Genomic DNA, 20,770 nt, shown 5'->3' with positions numbered 1-20,770 from the left:
GAGGTAGGATGTTTGTCCTCAGCTACAAGATCTGCACATTACACTCCCTTCCCCAACTTAACAGTAATATGACTAGGGGTATTCTAGAATTCTTTCTAAAAGCAGAGTAAATTAGGCCTCAGGGTGGAAGAGAAACACTGTTTGACAAAGGGTGCTGAAAGTTTCTTGTAAACACAAAACTTAGCCACGTTCTTCAGCATCCCCATAGTCCATTTCTCTGCCAAACAGGGGTACTTCAAACAACTCATGGCTAAATATTCTCAATTGCATCTTTATTAACAAAAGAAAATACACAAAATAGACACCAATAACCGACTTTGTGTTGAACCACCCATGTCGAGGTAGAGATAGAACACAATTTTGGCCTTTATGATCAGAGATCCATTTGCATTATAAGTCTGTGTGTGTGCGCGTGTGTGGGTACAAGCGTGGCATACGTGTAGAGGTCAGAGAACAACCTGTTCCTCCGGAGCTGTTCACTGGTCTGGTACTTGCAGATTTGGCTGAGCTGGTGAGCCTGAGCCTTAGGTATTTTTCTCTGCCTCCCCAGGGCTGGGATTACAAGCATACACCACTGACTGCATCTGGCTGGTCTGCTTTCTCTTTACCATCCTTGCAAAGCAAGGCCTTCTCTGACTGAGCCAATTCCCCAAGCCTGCATTGCGGTTCTAATCTCAGTCTGAATGCTCACACCATGGAAAGCCAGGTATCTGGTGCTTTTCTCCTGCCTGTCTGAGATGCTGACGTCACACAGTGTCCTGGAAGTCAGTCTGGAACACACTCGCTGAGTCAGTGTCCCCAGACTATGCTCTCACAGTGGAGTGGTGTCAGCATTGTCTTTGCCATGTTTCCAGGCAAGGCAGGCTGAAGATCACAGCAGCAGCATGACACGTCGGAAGCCATCCTTACGGTCTTTAAAGAACCTTCAGTCTCAAGTGGCTTTGCTCTTGTATTTTTACCAAGTGATACCTGCTGGGTACAGTCTAGGTAACTAGATGTCTTAGATCTTTTCAACTTTACTTTTGTAGCATTAAACAGATCAGAATTAAATGACATACAATAGTAAAAAACACATCATATATCATAAATCATAAAAGTGACTTCTAGGTCTGAAAGTTCATGTTCAGCAAGGTAAGTGTGAAGCAGTCAACGACCATTAAAAGATGTAAGGTATAAGGAAGTGTACGAAAATCCAACGTTTAACAACTGAATGAAAAATAGATTTATTATTAGGATTATGGGGGACACAGATATTTGATGCCCGGCAGATTTCCCTCTGTGCTGCAGATAAAGATAGAATATTTTTGTTTAAAACCAAGAAAATCTTAGATGGCAAAAACCAAATGCTGTAACTGCAATTATAGAGTTAAATTACTAACGATGTCACTACTAGAATCACTAGTAATTTAAGAACAGGGCTCTGGCTTTGAGAGGACCTACAGGGTGGGGCTACATTCAAGAGACCAGAGGACTGACGGCATGTACATAGCTGGAGACCTCACTATGAACAAATGACTTTGTTTTTCTCTTCCTTCCTTCCTTCATCTCTTTCTTGAAATCACCTTGCTATGTAGCCTAGGATAATCTCAAACTTTTTCATTTTGAGACAAAGCCTCATGTAGTGCAGACTGGTTTCAAACTTGCTATGCAGCTAATGCTACGAGGCTCTTGCCTCAGTCTCCTGAGTGCCAGGATTACAGGTGTGCACTACCATACTCGGCTGACCTTGAACTCTTGACCCCCCTGTCTCCACCACTCTCAGGTGCCGGCATTACAAGACGAGCCATCATGCAGACTCCACAAGACACTTGAGAGGAAGAGAGTCAAACTTTCCAAATCATTAATTAGGATGGATGATTTTAACCCTAATCACAACTGGATGCTCTTGCTTGCTTGCTTGGTTTCTTGACTGTTGAGAAGACTTTGAGACTTCAGAAAAATTTATTAATGTCAGGGAGCAAGAAGGACAGATAAAGATTTTCTATCTCTCGGTGACAAGGAGCTGGAAAGAACATGCTGTGTATGTGTCCAATCCTGACGAGTCACTGTCCTAGGAAAGAGGCCATGGGGTCATCGGGCCTCTGCCGTTTCATCCTGTAGGCCTCCATCTCCTCTTCTGTGGGCTCTCGGGTTTCATAGATGCTGTTGTAGGGCCGCTTCCGCTCGTCAATCTGCATGATCTCCTTCACGTGAAGAAGGCGAGCCTCCTCTGCATTCAGTGCCTGTGTCGAGATGTGAAAAAGCAGCACCATGAATCTCCATCACACCCGACCACAAAAGGCCCCATGGAATAGAGTGTTCTATCAAACCCCACTGTCTGAAAGAATGGAGTCAGCCCCTGCACTATGAAACAACAACCACTTACTATTTGGCTCATCTATTATTTTCCATAGAGTACAAAGTGTTCTATGATGTTTTTTAAGAAGTTAAAGAAACTCTGTTAAGGGGCTGGCGAGATGGCTCAGTACATATAGGCAACTGCTGCCAAGCCGGATGACTCCAGCTTCATCTCCACAATCCACATGGTGGAAGGAGAGAACCAACTCGGGCCACCTACCTTCTGACCTCTGCATGAGTGTACACACGCGCACACACACACACACACAGTCAGACTCACATGATCTGAGCAAACAATCACTCAGGGTGGTCTCCTCTGCAGGCAGGCAGGAATGGCAGCATCAGCCCCAAGCGCCCACTCCCCACCCCCGCCCCCGTCTGGCTTGCTGCGTGTCACTTTCCTGACTGAGATGTCACAAAGTACCTTTTTCAGTTTCTCCTGCTTCCGTTCCTCATCGTCGCTGTCAGAACTGCTCTTGCGGTGTTTCTTCTTCTTCTTTTTCTTCTTCTTCTCCTCTTTTAGTTTCTCCTGATGTAGCTGTCAGGGAGAATGAAAGGCTACGTGAGTACAGAGCTCAGGCACGTTTCCACACCCGCTTGCTCAGGACTTAGTGATCCCGAGCAGACGGTCACACACTGACCTCCAGGAGGGCCTGAGGTTTCTTCACAGACTCTTCTGCAGTCGCACCAGTTATAATACACTCCTCTGAGTTCTGTGGGGAAAGAAATGTAATTTCAGTTGAAGACTATAGTTACGAATCATTTGAAGAACAGGTTAGAACTTGAAACATGAGAAGGTAGGATTTATGCAGCCTGACTGTCTTACACCTTTAAAAACTAGAGGACAAGGGCTATGGCTGTGCCTTGGTTGGTAGAGTCCTTGCCTAGCCTTCGAAGCCCTGGGCCCCATCCCGAGCACCTCCTAAAGCCAGGCCTGAGCACAGTCAGAAGCTCAGGGGCACCGCTGGCCAGGGTGACTTCTCGGCTAGCCATGCCTACATGAAACCCCACCTCATCTCCTTACTCATCTCCTCCACACAGAGAAAAGCTAGAGGGTAATACTCACAACGCTCTCCTTCCCAGCTTCTCCAGTACAGTAGGAATACTTAAAAAACGAGTGACAACATTTGTATCCCCAGCGGCCTTCTTTCCAGTAAGATCCCCAGATATGCTGTAGAGAGAGACAGAGACAGAGGTTATCTGGAAAGGAGCCTGGGGATAGAGACTCTTCCATCCCGCTGACAGGAGTATAGAATGATGCAGCCACCTTGAATTTATTTCCATTGTTGGGTAAAACAGAGACAGAGGGTGGGTCAACTTCAAATGCTGGAAAGCTGGGCACTGTAGTTATAATGGTCTAAGTTCTATTCTTAAAAGCCAGGCATGATCCCAGCATGGAGACAGAACATTCAAGTTTGAGCCAGCCTGGGTAAAACCATGTCTCAATAAACTGACTCCCACCCCACAACCTCCCAAAAAAGTCTATGAAAAAATTTAGTATTTGATTCTCTTAAGGTGTGAAACATTTCAAACCGAAGGTTTTACTGTTAATAAGTGGCTTTGCTGAACAGTGCGTAGACCCTTGTTAGACTGTATTTTGCTGACAGTGTGTGAGGTCTGTTTGGCTCTTTCTACTCTACATAGTACAGCTACAGTTTTAAGTTTACTGATCCTTGATGTTTAAAGTTTTGTTAGTTTAGGTTCACAACAAATGGGGTCAAGATTGTAGCTCAGTGGCAGACCATGCTAAGCATGAATGAGGCCCTAGGTCCAATCCCCAGCACCAAATATATATATGTGTGTGTATGTGTGTGTGTGCGCACGCTTTATGATGTAATGCACTAAGGAACACAGTATCATCTACTATATATTCTTGCCAAAAATTTAGGCTCTACTAAATCTGGGCTTTGACCCTCAATTCTTGTTTTAAGGCATGTAGGGATCGGGGGAGGTTATGACCCTGCTAGGAAACAGGCGGATGCAGAGCAGGACTTGGTCAATGATCAATACAGGCTTAACCGAGAGAAGGATCAGAGGGTAATGTGCTCACACACAAGGCTGATGGGCCTGAGTGGACTCCTGGGATGCACACACCAGTGGACGGAGGACGTCAACTCTAACTTAACCCCTGCACATGTGCACACTCGTTTTTAGAAGACGTGCTTGAGTGAAATGTCATACCTGTGATTTCCAAATATTTCTGCCAAAAACTATTAAATACAACTTGCATGTGTGTACATTCAAACCCAGACAAAGTATAAATGGTACAACATACAAAAACCGTGTTGATTCTGGGTAAGCATGCAGATGAAATAATATTTTTTTTTCACTTCAGAAAGCAGATCATAAAGCTAAGCTAAGCCGTCAGCAGCAGCAGCAGCAGCAGCAGCACAGAGAAGCCGATGGTCAGCCTGCTCAAGTGTGTGAGAGAGAAACAGCCCGGAGCCCAGCGAGCACTGACCGTGTGGTTATTGATCTTCACGTCTTCCTCGTACTTGGAGCAGGCGACAGCCCGCTCCTGGCCTTTAATGACTGTGCCATGCCTGGAGTACTCCACGTAGTCTTCTGTCTGGGCTAAGAGCAGCTCAGCTGGAGGGGCGTCCAGGTGTTCTTGGCCACCGTACTAAAGGACATTGAGCATTTTAAAACACATTTTATAACCAAACTTTTATATCAAATCTTTATGGTAAATAAATCTTTCCGGGTAAATAAGAAGTTTCCCTTGTTAGTTATCTGGTAGTTTCAAGATGGCCAGAGATTTTTGTGTGCACATGCCCAATATTCTTTGCCTCACAACTTTACTGTTTCCCCATCAAGAGTTGGAGCCAATTTCTCCATCCCTGGAGTTTGGATGTGTGGAAGCTAGAAAATGTGACGAAAGCAAAGGTGTGTTTTGTACATGGGGACATACTTTGTGGCCTTGCCCTGGAGCCCTCAGAAAGCATTTTAGAATGCTGGGCTGGGATTGAGAAAGCAAGACTGTGACGCAGGTGTGAGCTGTGCAGGTTCAGGGACCCACTGCCATAACAACGTGTGAGAAAGAACAGGCATTTATCTTAGCACTCCATCTCGGAGGGTTGTGAGTGATGCAAAAGTCTGTACCAACTGAGTTGGCAGGAGGACAGGAAGAGAAGCCTCATGGGTTAAAAGGGGCTCTCCGTACTGCACACCAAGCTTAATGCCTCTAACGCAGTAGGTAAAGGTTTCTTAGCCTTACCTTTTCCAGGATGCTTTCCTTCTGCTGCTCTTTGAAGTCTTCTTTTTTGACTTTGAAGGACTTATACAGCAGCTCTAGTTTTGTCGGATCTGCCTGGAGATGCACTTCAGACCCCTTGTCGTAGGCTTCCCAAGCAAACACTAGAAGAATTTAAAGTGTCTCAATGAGTTGATAGCTCCTTGTGGTTTTGCATTTTTAAAGCAAGCTTTAAGTAGCCATCACCCATCTCCCTCTTTTCTTTCTGACTGCTGGCTTTTTCTGAGACAGTTGCCTTAAGCTTGTGGCAATCTTCCTGCCTTGGTGTCCCAGGTAGTAGGGTCATAGACATATGCCATCATGCCTGTCTTCAGATCTCCAGTTTCCTTCTTTACATTGATTTATCTGCATGTGCAAATGCTCATGCCACAGAACACATGAGAGGCCAGGGGACTCCTCCATTCTCTCGATTTACCATGTGGATGCTGGGGACAGCACTCCGGTGTCAAGCCTGACAGCAGGCACCCTGAGCCATCCTGCTGGTCCTCATCCCTAAAGTCTAAATAAAAGGCCTATAAAGTGTTTGGTATAGAACAAACACTTACGTTGTGTTTGAGCCATGGAGATGGTATCTCCTGTGTATCGAACAAAGTTATCTCCAGCGTAGCTCACTCTGAAAGCACAGTTGTTAGAGACTGCTTTAAGAAAAACTCACTTATAAAATCAACTTAGAAAGCTCAGAACCCTTTACACCAAAGTCAGTAAGTTTAACTGGATACTTACTCATCTGGATTCTTCCCTGCATTGGCGTAAGGATTCTCTCTCATCGCTCTGGTTTTTGGATCATAATAGGCAGAATTTGGATCTAAATTTCTCAAATACTGAAAGGAAAAATATTTGAAGACTGAGTTACCACTGATTTATAGCAAGAAAGGCCTCAGCTGGGCAGAAGAGTAGGCTCTGATTAACTAAGCATACGTGTAGGTCCTGTACAAGGAGAAGCGACGTTGCCGGCCTTCCAAGTACCTCTAATTACACTAATCAAACCACACACAGACACTGCACAGGCAGGGCAAGTGCGGAACCTCTATCTCTCAGAGCCGGAGGTCAGGCTGACGTGACTTACTTTTGCAATATCTTCACGAATCCGGAGATTGCGAACAGTAATGCGTCTCTTAGAGTCGAAATTCTGCCCAGGCATGTCAATGTCATCCGCATATTTGTCTTCGTCTTCATCCTCACTGTTATGATCCTTTTCCTGAAAGGAAGAGTTGGGGACGAGAAAACTGAGCAAAAAGACGCAGCACTGTGCTCTTGTTTTCATTCCCCTTTAAACAAAGGCTCACTGTGTGACTTAAAGTTATCACATGACTGCGATTACGCCGAGCCAGTGGGACTAGGAGAGCTTGCAGCCAGAAGGACCAGCACGCCTTACCATCTGAGAGTTGGGTTCCTCTTCTCCCCACTGGTGTTTCGGAGAGTTCTGCATCAGGAAAGAAGGAAAACAACTGTAAATCCTTTTCATTTAGATTACTTCAAATTTAAAAAACATGCTATAAATGGGTATATGGGAGAAGTTCGCTGTGTGCCTAGCATGCACCAGACCCTGAGTCTAATTCCTAGCACTGAAGGGAAGGGAAGGAGGTGAAATGGAGGGAAGGTTGGCTGGTTTATTTCAACAACACGCTCTAGTACTTCTCACCTGTCCCAAGCACATACACTCTGACACAGTAGCTACTGTGAACTACTTTATTGATATAGAATGTCTTTCATATGTACGTGTCTGTGGGTGTGCATGCACATGTGTGTGTGTTTCCTTGGAGGGCCGAAGAGAACACTGAGTTGCTTGGAGCTGGGGTCTCAGACAGCTGTAAGCTGCCTGACGTGTGTGCTGTTACCAATGGTCTTAGGTAACCCCTGTGAACCAACTGTTTGACCCCAAAAGGGGTCATGACCCACAGGTTGAGGACCACTGTTTTAAAGAGTCTGAATATTTTGCTTGACTATCTTGTATCTTTACTTACAGCTTGCTCCACTAATTTTCCAGAGGCTAACTCTTCTTGCAGTTTCTGTGCTTTCAATGTCCGTTTTGCCTAAAAAATAAAGACATTTAAATTTTACTTACAACATTCAGATGGCAATTTAAATGTAATTGTACATACTTAAAGTGGGTGAATTTAGTGCTTTCAGAAATGGTCCTCTTGGGAAACAGAGGCAGGTAGATTTCTGAGTTCGAGGCCAGCATGGTCTACAAGTGAGTTCCAGGACTGCCAGGGCCATACAGAGAAACCCTGTCTCAAAAACAAAAAACAAAAACAAAAACAAAAATAAAAACAAAAAAAAAAAACAAAAAAAAAAAAAGAAAAGAAAAAGAAAAAGAAAAAGAAAAAGAAATGGTCCTTAGAGCTAGCTGTAGGATTTTGGGTCTCAAAGAAGGAGGAGGAAAAGGAAGAAGGGGAGGAGGAGGAGGAGAAAGGACAGGCAGGTTTATAGAGAGTTAGCCTCTTGCATGAACAAGCCTAGATTTATCTGCAGAGAGAGCCCCAACAACACTGGCAGGCGCTGCTGACTCACAGTGACTGGCTGACCAATCTCCAGCAGGGTCAGGTCTCTTTTTGTATGTTTCAATGCTCAGAAAAACATGACATCTAGATGTTTATATGCTGTCCCGTGATCTTGCCAGGCATGCTGGCACATGTCCATATTCCTCGTACAGGAATCAACTATTCGAATCAGCTATTCTTACATGGGATGTGAGACAACTATAAAGCAGCCTTAGACACAAGCTGCAGCTAGGGATGAAGACTGCAGAACTTCTAAAAGCCAGAATCAGCTGTGTGTGGTGATGTCACACCTTTCTTTAATCCCGGCACTCAGGAGGCAGCTAGCCAGATCTCTGTGAGTTTTAGGCTAGCCTGATCTGCATAGTGAGATCTAGGCAAGCTAGGGTTACATGATGAGACTGCCATAAACAACCAAGTAATAGAAGATCTGGATGTCAGTCTGTTCTTACAGGTCTAGTGTCTTTGGTCACACTGGAACTAAAAACTCAAGAAACTGCTGCCAGCCGGGTGTGGTGGCACTTGCCTTTAATCATAGCATCTGGGAGGCAGATGCAAGAGTTCAAGGCCAGCCTGGTCTCCACAGCAAGTTCTAAGACAGTTAGCACTACATAGAAAGACCTTGTTTCAGGGGGTGGGGAGGGGGTGAGGGATACACTGCTGCCAAGTAGGGCCACCACACCACATTCACCATTGAATTAGACATGCTACTATAAGAAATGGCACCTTCTTCAGAGCACCCCAAGATGTGCAAAAGCGCTGTCAGGTTAGAGACACCGCAGAATGGAACTTCTCTAGGGAAGTAGAAAGCAGGGAACTGCTTACCAGATCAACCTTGGCGTATTCCTCGACAATCTTCATGTGCTCTTCCGGATTGTAGCCATTCCAGCGGTCTCTCTTCCCATCATAGTCAAACATCAGCTGGGGCTGGACGTGCTCGTCTGGAGCAATGTTAGTTCCTGTGAATTTAGCTCCAACCCGCCTCGGTCTCTGAAAGGCAGCAGATCTCTCCCTAAGAACTTGCAGCACACAGAAGACTCCCTGCAACGTTTACAGAGTTGGCGCAGGCACACCACGGCATTTTTAGTGTCTTTAGTTACCAGGCAGACTTTGGACAGGAAACTGTAATGATACCAGACTAAATTCAAGCAAATTCATTTTTATTTTTCTAAAACAACTTTAGGAAATAGAAGTTTTCCAACAAGGGGAAAACAAAAGGCTAGCTGACGTTTTCCCACCAGGCTTGGAGGAAACTTACCTCAAAGCAATCTTTCCTCTTGTGTGTCATGGCTCCACAATTCTCACATGCACCTTTGCGGTACTTGGTAGTTATAGAATTCTGTTCAAGGACAGAAAAGAACAAAACAAACTTCTTATCAGAGGTAACTTTGGCTCTCACTATCTTGTCTACTAAAAGACTTTATTTGTTAAAAGGAAGACCAGGGGCTAGAGAGATGGCTCAGAGGTTAAGAGCACTGTCTGCTGTTTCAGAGGTCCTGAGTTCAATTCTCAGCAACCACATGGTGGCTCAAAACCATCTGTAATGGGATCTGGGGCCCTTTTCTGGCCTGTCGGAATACATGCAGGCAGAACACTGTATGCTGTATACATAATAAAGTAAATCTTTAAAAAAAGGAAGACCAGGTAGCCTTCATGTTCTGAGATGACCAAGTTTAAAGGTTTTAATAATATAAAAGAAGAAATAAGAAAAGACTGGAACTAACACTGTGTACACTGTGAATTTCAACACCAGGGTCACACAATACCTTCCTACTTTAAACAGCATCACATTCAAAGTTCTTAAGTTCTTCATAAAAAAAAAAAACCTCCACCGGCAAAAGGGCACACAGGCTGCCACCCACATACCTCCTTTACGCCTCGCTTGTACCACTCCCCAGATGAACTGAACTGCTTCTGTTTCTCTGGCTGTGGTCTCTGATGCTTTAAAGTGGGTCTCTTTGATGGATCAATGTACCATGGAACCGAAGAAATATACTGAGGAATATGAGGGTTGATATCTCTGTAATAAAATTTAAGTGAAATTGTGAAAAAGGAAGTTTGAAAATGGCATTTTAACCACAAAGGTAGTGAGCACAGAGGCTAAGAACAGAAACCCTGCCGTGGGATGGAGAGGGAAGACGGTTGCTATCTCCATTAACTGAAGAACTAAGAATAAAGATGTACGGTGTCATATTACACCGAGGAACTTTCTAATAGAGATGCGGAGACTTAGGTACAACTGGAAGGAGACGGAGGGAGGGGTTAGCGAGCTCCCTCCATCGGAGCTGAAAGTTAAACTAGTGCACACAGCCGACTGAGTAAAGCAATCACAGAAGCATTACAATTCAGAGATTTGAAAAATTCAAAATAAGAGCATGGGAAAGTAGCCACTTTAGGCTGGGGGCAGAAAAAAGGTCAAAAAGGACAACTGCTAGTCACTATGAGCTCTTTAGTAGCATTTGTCTACTAAACTACATACTTATGAGTCTGAGGAGATGAGAAAGAAGAACACACATTCTGCGAACAATAAAGGACAACCCCCTACCAAAGCAAAGGGTGGGCCCCCGATGAACTGGGGGTGGATTTAAACACACCAGCAACAGAAGACTTACTTTCCCTCTTCATCGACTTCTGCAGGAGCATTGCCCAGTTTCCTCTGTTCTTCTAGCTCCTTCTTCTTCCTCCAGTCCTCTCGGGTCATCTTTTTCGGCTCCTCCAAACTCATCTCCTTTGATCCCGTCATGGGTGTCGCACTAACTGGGTCCACAGCGGCCGCCGACATGGTGAACTGGTATCCTCTAAACAAGAGAAGTTTGTACAGTAATGGAGGTCTCCTGGAATACACCCTGACACTACTGAACGGTGTCTGAGCACGGTGAGCTTTCCTAGGGTCTCTCTCGCTTACACTTTTTTTCTCCCTCTTACTTCACAAACTTTTTTTTTGTTTTTTGTTTTGTTTTTTGAGACAGGGTTTCTCTGTGTATCCCTGGCTGTCCTGGAACTCACTCTGTAGACCAGGCTGGCCTTGAACTCAGAAATCTGCCTGCCTCTGCCTCTCGAGTGCTGGGATTAAAGGCGTGCACCACCAGACATGGCTACTTCACAAACTTTTTATGGTGTTGTGATCAAAACTGGGTCCTTGCTGCACTAACAGCATTCTCCAGTCTCCTATGTTCTTATTCTTTCAAAGTGCCTATAAAGGAGGGTTTCTTTACATTTTATTTATTTTTTGTGTGTGCAGGCGTGTGGAAGGGTCGGGTAAGGACCGAGCGTGCCATGGAGTGTATGGGAAGGTCTTTAGTGGGATTTGGCTTCTTTGTGGGTTCTTTCCTCTCCCATCCTTCTTCATCCCCTTTCTTTTACCTTTTCAACCCCCTATCACTAGATAAAAGAGAGGAAAGGAGAGAGAGGGAAGAAAAGAGATCCCTGAAGAAAGCCAGGAGTCAGAAAGGAGGCAAGGTTATCATTAGCATACTTCCTGCTGATTGGGGCACTGAGTTCCTTGGGGCAAGTTTGATCTTTGTTGTCAGGATATCTGATTTTTTTTTCTTCTTGTCTGCACAAGATTACCTAACAAACCTCAACCCCCAGCAATCAACAACAACCCCCAACAACTAACAACCCACCCCACTTCTTGGGGCTCTAGCATTTATTTACCCTCTAAGTCCAAGTCCCCAGAATTCCAAATGTCACATGAACACAGCAACTACCTGCAGTTGCTGGCAAAGCCTCTGCTAGGGCATGAAGCAAATCACAGTCAGCTACTGCAACAGTCCGAAGCAGCCCCACCTGGGATTAAAATGATAACATATTCTTATAATATTTCTATGTTTTTAAAAGAAACCAGAACTCCAAAATTATCACTACAGAGGTCAGAGATCAACTTGTAGGAGTTGGTTCTCCCCCAGTCACCACGTGGGTCCCAGGGATCAAACTCAGGTCATCAGGTCAGCAGCAAGTGCCTTTACCCGCTGAGCCATCTCACTGGTTCTAACGGTTTCCCTTACTCAAAAGGCTTTACAAACTGGGCACTGTAATATACAACCTAATCCTAGCACCTGGAGAGCAGAGGGATGTGGATATTCTGGAGTTGGAGGCTAGTCTGGAACTAGGTTGGTCTACATATTGAATCCACAGCTAGCCATGGCTATATAGTGAGACCTTGTCTCAAAATGAAAAAAAGTCTTTACGTATTCTTAGCGCCAATTCTCTCAACACTCCAATTTGTAAGCAGAGAAAGCCATGTATATAAAATTTTAAGGAGCTGGAGAGACGGCTCAGTGGTTAAGAACACTGGCTATTCTTCCAAAGGTCCTGAGTTCAAATCCCAGCATTACAACCATGTGTAATGAGATCTGATGCCCTCTTTTGGTGTGTCTGAAGACAGCTACAGTGTACTTACAAATAACAATAAATAAATCTTTAAAAAAAATTCAAAGACTTTCATACAGATGTTCCTAAATTAGCCCTCCTGCATGTCTCAAACTTATCTTCCATAGGAAAACAAACAAACAAACAAACAAAAAAACCCCAAAAACCTAAAAAAACCAGAGCACATCACTGTTCCCCTTGAAGGCCCAATGCCTTAACAATTACCAAAGTTCAGGGCTGGGGATGAAGCCTCAGTTGATAGAGCGTTTGCCTAGCAGAAGTTTGATTGCCAGTGCAACAAAAACTAGGCCTGGTGGTGCATACTTGATATCCAGCAATCTCGATGTGAATATAGGATCAGAAGACCAAGGTCACCCTTGGATATATAGAGAGTTCAAGACATGAGACCTTGTTAGAAAAAAATAGAGATGGGTCTGTCTACATTCAGGGATGCCTAGCATATCTAGTTCTCTCTGTCTCTGCCTCTCTCTCTCTCTCACACACACACACAAACACACACCACAAAATCACCCATATTCATAGTGTGCCTATTTTTATACCTCTGCTTTGCACTCCTCTGCTCTGGTCACTGACTTCATTTCCATTCCCGACCATTCCATGCCTTCTTTTGTCAGAGATTCTCATTCTTTGGCTTCTATAACATGTTACTGGTTTTCCGTGAACACCTCTCCTGTTCTCGACTTCTCTGCAGGCTCATCTATTTGCACACGTTTATTTAGAGGCTGATTCCTTACAGAGCAGCAAGAGCCTCACTCACCACTCTAAACAATACCAGTTGCCAAGATTCAGGAGGAACAGTATCCCACTACTGGGGTTCCATACTATCTCTCTGCCCTAGACTTTTCATTTGATCTTCAAATCTACACAACCAACTGTGTACATGACATCCACACCCAGAACACTAAGTATTTATCCACAGCATTCCTTAAACTCCATGACTTTCCTGTGAAATTGTGTCTGCCTCCATCTCCCGAGTTCTGGCTTTATAGGCATATGCCACCATAGAGGTCTGTGTATGGGGCAGGTGAGACGGTTCACCTACTGCTCCTGTAGACAACCCTAACTCAGTTCTCAGCATCTATGTCAGGTGGCTCACAACTGTCCCTAACTCCAGCTACAGGGATTCCAAGAAGACTACACACGTTCTTACAAGGGCAAACCCACCTACCTACTTATACACATAATTAAAATAAAATAGACTTAAAAATAAAAACAGAAGTGTTAGAAATCCGTGGTAGTATATACTAGAAGCACAGATTTAATCATCTTCATTTTAACAGTTACCATTTCTTTAATTTACCATGCAGACCGTCACCAAATCTTTACAACCACCCTATTTTATGGTGAGGAAACAAGTTTGGGGCGGGGGGGGGGGGGTTAACACCTTCAGATAACAAGACATTAGTGAGAGACGACAGATCGCAAACCCAAGCCTGACTTTAGTTGGTCTTTCAACCCCTGTTACAAACCACAGACACTGGAGTGCAGGCCTGTCACATTCAAGATTAAGAGGGACTGAAGTGTTTTGTCATTAGGTTCCACTGCTCTGCAGAGGGTCCGGCTCTCTCCGAGTTAGAACTTTAACAGCTCCCACTCACTGATGCAATACGGACATTCTAATTTGACCCTCACAAAATAAGATCATCTCCACCTAACGGAAAAAACTGAACCTCAAAGGAACTCTTTTGGGGACAGAGGGCTCAGCTTCGGTACGGGCTGCTCAGGATGTCCGGCTTACAGTGACCAGGGCTTTTCCTTGAGGAGTCAGCCTCGGTCCGGCTGAACGCGAGGGCGGCGCCTGCGTCCTGGGCCACAGTCTCCACCCGGGTCCGCCGTTCCACGACGGCTCATCACCGCGAGGACTCACTGCAGGGGATACCCGCTCCCCGAGGTCCCCAGTTCGTCTGCTCAATCTCAGAACCCCAACTTACCCAGTCGCGCCGCAGACCACTCAAAACCATCCGCCAGAAACGAAGCGACTCGGCAATGTTTACTTCCGGGTTCCCTGCCTTCTTCCGGCTGCGCAGAGATAACTTCCGGGAGATCGGCACATGCGCATTTGCAAGCGCTTGGCTCTTTTTTTTTTTTTTTTTTTTTTTTTTTTTTTTTTTTGACCCAGAAAGGCGAAGTGATGGCAGTGCAGCTTTCTTTCTGGAACAGCACAGAATCTTTTTTTTTTTTTTTTTTTTTTTTTTTTTTAAAGATTTATTTATGTATATGGATAATCTATAGCTGTACAGATGGTTGTGAGCCTTCATGTGGTTGTCGGGAATTGAATTTTTTTAGGACCCCTGCTCGCTCCGGTCAACCCCGCTCGCCCAGTCAGTCTCTGCTTGCTCCCACCCAAAGATATATAAGTACACTGTAGCTCTCTTCAGACACACCAGAAGAGGGCATCAGATTCCACTACAGATGGTTGTGAGCCACCATGTGGTTGCTGGGTTTTGAACTCAGGACCTTCAGAAGAACAGTCAGTGAGTGCTCTTACCTGTTGAGCCATCTTGCCAGCCTACAGCACAGAATCTTAGCAAAAATGATTATTGAAAATGCTGCAAAGGTCGGCGTAATGGCACACACCTTTAATCCTAGCAGAGATAGGCATATCTTTGAGGTCCTGGCCAGTGACATAGGAAGACCCTTTTTCAAACAAACAAACAAACAAACATCCCCATAAAAAACAAACTCCTGGAAAATAGGCGACTTTGGTGAATTTATTTTTCTTAAAAAAAAAAAAAAAAAAAGCCTTATGCCAGGCAGTGGTGTCACATGCCTTTAATCCTAGCACTTGGGAGGCAGAGGCAGGCAGATTTCTGAGTTCGAGGCCAGCCTGGTCTACAGAGTGAGTTCCAGGACAGCCAGGGCTACACAGAGAAACCCTGTCTCAGGAAAAAAAAAAAAAAAGCCTTATGTTTTTTGTGTGTGAGTTTGCACATCATTGGCGTTAGATCATCTGTGACTGGAAATGCAGATATATGTCTGTGAACCAGAATGAGTACCAAACCGGGGGCTTCTGCAAGAATGACCTGTATTGACTACTGAGCCATTGCTTGGCCATTTTTCTTTATGCTGTCTTGTGGTTATTTATACTTCCCCTACGTGAAGTGCTCTTCAGATATACAGGACTATAGCTAACGTCCCCACCACCTCAGTCAAACAGCCCAAAGTAGTAGACTTTTTAAAAAAGGAACTTGAAGTGGGTTAAGAATGTAAAAATAATTTTGATTTTTCAAGGCAGCTAAAGGCAGAGCAGAGTCCTGCGGACTCAGAGCGCAAGGCTTGAGAGAGGGACCAAGAAGGCAGGGATTATCTTTGGATGAACGCTTTCTGTAAAGCTAAATTAGGAGAGACTTGTATTAGCTGAGGACTCTATTATAAGTTTACCAACCAGGTACATTATTTCCCAGTAACAAGTGGGGATCACAAAGCTGGCCTGGGAACACCATCACTCAGAAAAACATGTCCTTTTAAAGACAGGATGGTGATATTATTTACACTTGCAGTGGACTGGGGAAAAGCAATGTTTCCTGTTGGTGAGAGGGGAAGAAAACCTCTCAAGGAATTAGACAATGTTCACGTGGAAGCTGTGGGAATGTATATAGATTTATTTTTGAAAGCAAGACTTTTGTGTGCTGGTGGTTTAATTCAGAAGTAGATGCAAAGAGAAAATAACAGGTTGAGGGGATAAAAGGAACAGGGAATAGAAGGGACAGTAAAAGTGTAAGTGCTGTGTGTGTGCTTGTGTCCATGCGTGCGGGGCCCCGTGTGTTGTTTTTATTCTTCAACTCCCAGAGTTAGGCTCTTTCTTTTGATGATTAGCATAACACTCAGTAAATATTTGTTGAATGAATTTAAAGGAAGCTTGAGTTACATATTTACTAGGAACATCCCTTTGCGCACAAACAGATTTAAGGAAGTGTAGGAAGACAGACCCCAGTCTGATGTGATGTCTGTGTAGGGAATAGCTCTCACCCCAACTGTAAAGGAGTTACACACATCAAACTGCTCTTGCATCTACCCAGATTACTGCTCTTCCTAATTTTTGATTCTACTCTACTGCGAGTGTTTAAACCCAGTATTGGCTGTTTCCCCATCTCACTTTATAGGTTTCTCCCAACCCCCTTTTTAGTTGAAAGTAGACAATTGCGTGCTCATTTCCCTCGGCTGCAGACTGATGTCTGTAAAGCCATTCCTCAAATGTTTTCTCTCCCTTTAAATTTAGATTTGATTCCTTTATTCTCTGGATGAACAGTCATCTAGTTGACATTAGGAAAACAGTCTTGCTACTTTCTTCTTTTGAGTTTCTAAATATCTCCCCCACCCTGGTTAGGGCCTTCCTTATGTTGGGCAAACACGACCATGCAGCCATATACTCAGCCCTCAGAAGACTGCTTAAGAATATCATGCCCAAAAAGTCTCTCTGGAAAAACATGTGTTTTGACATAAGTCTGATCATAATTCCTTTCTTAGAGGTAGAGATCATGTCCCCTGTCCTCTCCTCCTCTCTCCGCTCTCTCAGGCTGGCCTTGAAGTCTACGTGGCACAGAAGGACTTTGAACTTCTGATCCTCCTGTCTGCCATCTTACTGGATTTATGCTTCTTCAGCATGCTAGCTAAGTGCTCTATCAACTGGGCTTTAGCCTTGATTATAAATGTAAAAAGCAGTCATGCATTTTATAGTGTTACCTATTTCTTTCTATGTATATGTATATGTACATATATATGAAACTTTTCAAAATAAGTATACATTTCTTAAATTTTATCAGCACCAAAATGTTTGCCTATGCCACTTAACAAAACCAAGATTTATATCCGCTACTTCTCTTTGAACATTTCCTTCTTTTTCTTTTGGAGATAAGATCTCACCATGTGGTCTTGTATAGCTACATGAACTCAATATGTAAACCTGTCTGGCCTCAAACTCACAGACATCCTTTTGACTCAGTGTCCCAAGTTGTTGAGATTAAAGGTGTGTGTCACTATGTCTGGCTTCTTCATTTTGAAGAACCTCTTTGGATAGAATTATGCAAAGATCCCGAAGCTAAGCAGAATCTGTTGGTGCTGAGGAAACAAAGGTGCCCCTTTGTGTCTAGAATAAGAGGAAGAATCACAGAGAATGAGATGCAGGATTTGACTAGCAATATAAAGTTTTGCTATTTTATTGCTAATAGGAAGCTTTCTTGCCTTCCAGTCTGGGCCGGTGTCCTGAGAAGCCCTTGGGGGAGAACTCCTCATCTAGTTCCACAACACCCAGAGGAAGTTCCACTCCCAGGCACTCTAACATGTCCAGGATCACAGGATTCCAGGAGCTTGGTTACACCAGGATCTCAGGGTCCCAGAGGCAGCTTAACTCCCTGGAGCTGTGACACACCCAGGATCTCGGGATCCCAGGATCCCAGAATCACAGGATCATAGAGACAGCTAAACTTTGAGGAGTTCTGACACAACCAGGATCACAGGAATGACAGGCTTCAGTCAGATATGTCGAGGGCAGGTAGCACTAGAGATAATCAGATGATGGGAGGTAAGCATAAGAACATAGGCAACAGAAACCAAGGTTACTTGGCAACATCAGAATCCAATTCTCCCACCATAGAATGTTGTGGATACACCATCACACCAGAAAAGCAAGGTTCGGATCTAAAATCACTTCTCATGATGATGATAGAGGACTTTAAGAAGGACATAAATAACTCCGTTAAAGAAGTACAGGAGAACACAGGTAAACAGGTAGAAGCCCTTAAAGAGGAAACACAAAAATCCTTAAAGAATTACAGGAAAACACAATCAAACAGGCAAAGGAAATGAACAAAACCATCCAAGATCTAAAAATGGAAATAGAAACAATAAAGAAATCACAAAGGGAGACAACCCTGAAGTTAGAAAATCTAGGAAAGAGATCAGGAGTCATAGATGAAGCATCACCAACAGAATACAAGAGAGAGAAGAGAGAATCTCAGGTGCAGAAGATACCATAGAAAACGTTGACACAACAGTCAAAGAAAACGCAAAAAGCTAAAGGCTTCTAACCCAAAACATCCAAGAAATCCAGGACACAATGAGAAGACTAAATCTAAGGATAATAGGTATAGAAGAGAGTGAAGATTCCCAACTTAAAGGGCCAGTAAATATCTTCAACAAAATTATAGAAGAAAACTTCCCTAACCCAAAGAAAGAGATGCCCATGAAAATACAAGAAGCCTACAGAAGTCCAAATAGTCTATTTGGACCAGAAAAGAAATTCCTCCCATCACATAATAATCAACATCAAATGCACTAAACAAAGAAAGAATATTAAAAGCAGTAAGGGAAAAAGGTCAAGTAACATATAAAGGCAAGCCTATCAGAATTACACCAGACTTCTCACCAGAGACTATGAAAGCCAGAGGATTCTGGGCAGATGTTATACAGACCATAAGAGAACACAAATGCCAGCCCAGGCTACTATACCCAGCAAAACTCTCAATTACCATAGATGAAGAAAACAAGATATTCCATGACAAAACCAAATTTTCTCAATATCTTTCCATAAACCTAGCCCTCCAAAGGATAATAGATGGAAAACTCCAACACAATGAGGGAAACTACACCCTAGAAAAAGCAAGAAAGGAATCTTTCAACAAATCCAAAAGGAGATAGTCACACAAACATAATTCCACCTCTAACAACAAAAATAACAGGAAGTAAGAATCACATTTCCTTAATAACTCAACATTAATGGACTCAATTCCCCAATAAAAAGACATAGACTAACATCTGGATACGTGAACAGGACCCAGCATGTTGCTGCATACAGGAAACACATCTCCATGACAAAGGCAGACACTACCTCAGAGTAAAAGGCTGGAAAACAATTTTCCAAGGAAATGGTCCCAAGAAATTAGCTGGAGTAGCCATTCTAATATCGAATAAAATCAACTTTCAACCAAAAGTTATCAAAAAAGATAAGGAAGGACACTTCATACTGGTAAAAGGAAAAATCTACCAAGATGAACTCTCAATACTGAATATCTATGCCCCAAATGCAAGAGTACCCACATTCATAAAAGAGACTTTACTAAAACTCAAAGCACACATCACACCCCATACTATAATAGTGGGAGGCTTCAATACCCCACTTTCATCAATGGACAGATCATGGAAACAGACACCAAACTGAGACACAGTGAAACTAACAGAATTTATGGACCACATGGACCTAACAGATATTTATAGAATATTTCATCCTAAATCAAAAGAATATACTTTCTCCTCAGCACCTCATGGTATCTTCTTCAAAACTGACCATATAATTGTTCACAAAACAGGCCTCCACAGATACAAGAAGACTGAATAATCCCATGCATCCTATCAGATCACCACAGACTAGTGCTGGTCTTAAATAACAACAAAAACAACAGAAAACACACATACACATGGAAGCTGAGCAATGCTCTACTCAATGATAACTTGGTCAAGGAAGTAATAAAGAAATTAAAGACTTTTTAGAATTTAATGAAAATGAAGACACATCATACCAAAACTTATGGGACACAATGCAAGCAGTGGTAAGAGGAAGACTCATAGCTCTGGGTACCTCCAAAAAGAAACTGATGAGAGTTTACACTAGCAGCTTGACAGCACACCTGAAAGCTCTAGAACAAGAAGAAGAAGAAGAAGCAAATACACCCAAGAGGAGTAGAGGCAGGAACTAATCAAACTCAAGGCTAAAATCAACCAAATAGAAACAAAAAGAACTATAATCAACAAAAATCAGAAGCCGGGCGTGGTGGTGCACACCTTTAATCTCAGCACTCGGGAGGTAGAGGCAGAGGCAGGTGGATTTCTGAGTTCGAGGCCAGCCTGGTCAACAAAGTGAGTTCCAGGACAGCCAGAGCTACACAGAGAAACCCTGTCTCGAAAAACCAAAAACCAAACCAAACCAAACCAATAAAACAAAAACAAAACAACAAAAAACAAAAAAGTCAGGAGCTAGTTCTTTGAGAAAAATCAACAAGATAGATAAACTCTTAGCCAGACTAACCCGAGGGCACAGAGACGGTATCCAAATTAATAAAACCAGAAATGAAAAGAGACATAACAATGAAATATATCTTAAAATAATTATTCCGTTTATTGAATATTAACAGCTAAAAATATTAAACTCATGTTCTACAAACAAACAAAAAGAAGGAGAAGAAGAAGAAGAAAGCAAGCAAGCTTTCTTGATCTACCACTCACCAGTCACACATCAGCATCTCCTGTGGCTCCATAGAGCTGAGGACTTTACAAGCTGTCACAACCTTTGTAG

General features: G+C 43.4%; 1 protein-coding gene across 3 annotated transcripts; it reads right to left on the bottom strand.

Moving 5' to 3' along the window:
* Positions 1–251: 251 nt before the first annotated feature.
* Positions 252–14,508, bottom strand: Slu7 (SLU7 splicing factor homolog (S. cerevisiae)). 3 transcript variants are annotated; one of them, XM_011248823.2, is made up of 17 exons: positions 14,415–14,508; positions 11,749–11,880; positions 10,704–10,889; positions 9,958–10,111; positions 9,350–9,430; positions 8,917–9,081; positions 7,555–7,623; positions 6,966–7,013; positions 6,657–6,788; positions 6,314–6,411; positions 6,136–6,203; positions 5,555–5,694; positions 4,799–4,960; positions 3,404–3,508; positions 2,979–3,050; positions 2,762–2,875; positions 252–2,222 (listed from the first exon to the last, which is right to left on the bottom strand). In XM_011248823.2, the coding sequence occupies exons 3-17, from the start codon at positions 10,871–10,873 to the stop codon at positions 2,043–2,045; spliced, it is 1,758 nt and encodes a 585-aa protein (XP_011247125.1). In that variant the 5' UTR covers positions 10,874–10,889; positions 11,749–11,880; positions 14,415–14,508; the 3' UTR covers positions 252–2,042. The 3 variants fall into 3 exon arrangements, with proteins under 3 accessions (XP_011247125.1, NP_683514.2, NP_945174.1); NM_148673.3 differs by having other exon boundaries at positions 253–2,222; positions 11,802–11,880; positions 14,415–14,503; NM_198936.1 differs by lacking the exon at positions 11,749–11,880 and having other exon boundaries at positions 253–2,222; positions 14,415–14,503.
* Positions 14,509–20,770: the final 6,262 nt, after the last annotated feature.

The sequence above is a fragment of the Mus musculus genome, chromosome 11 (genome assembly GCF_000001635.26).
Source record: "Mus musculus strain C57BL/6J chromosome 11, GRCm38.p6 C57BL/6J".
Taxonomy (NCBI): Eukaryota; Metazoa; Chordata; class Mammalia; order Rodentia; family Muridae; genus Mus; species Mus musculus.
This window is presented reverse-complemented; position numbering and strand designations above follow the sequence as displayed.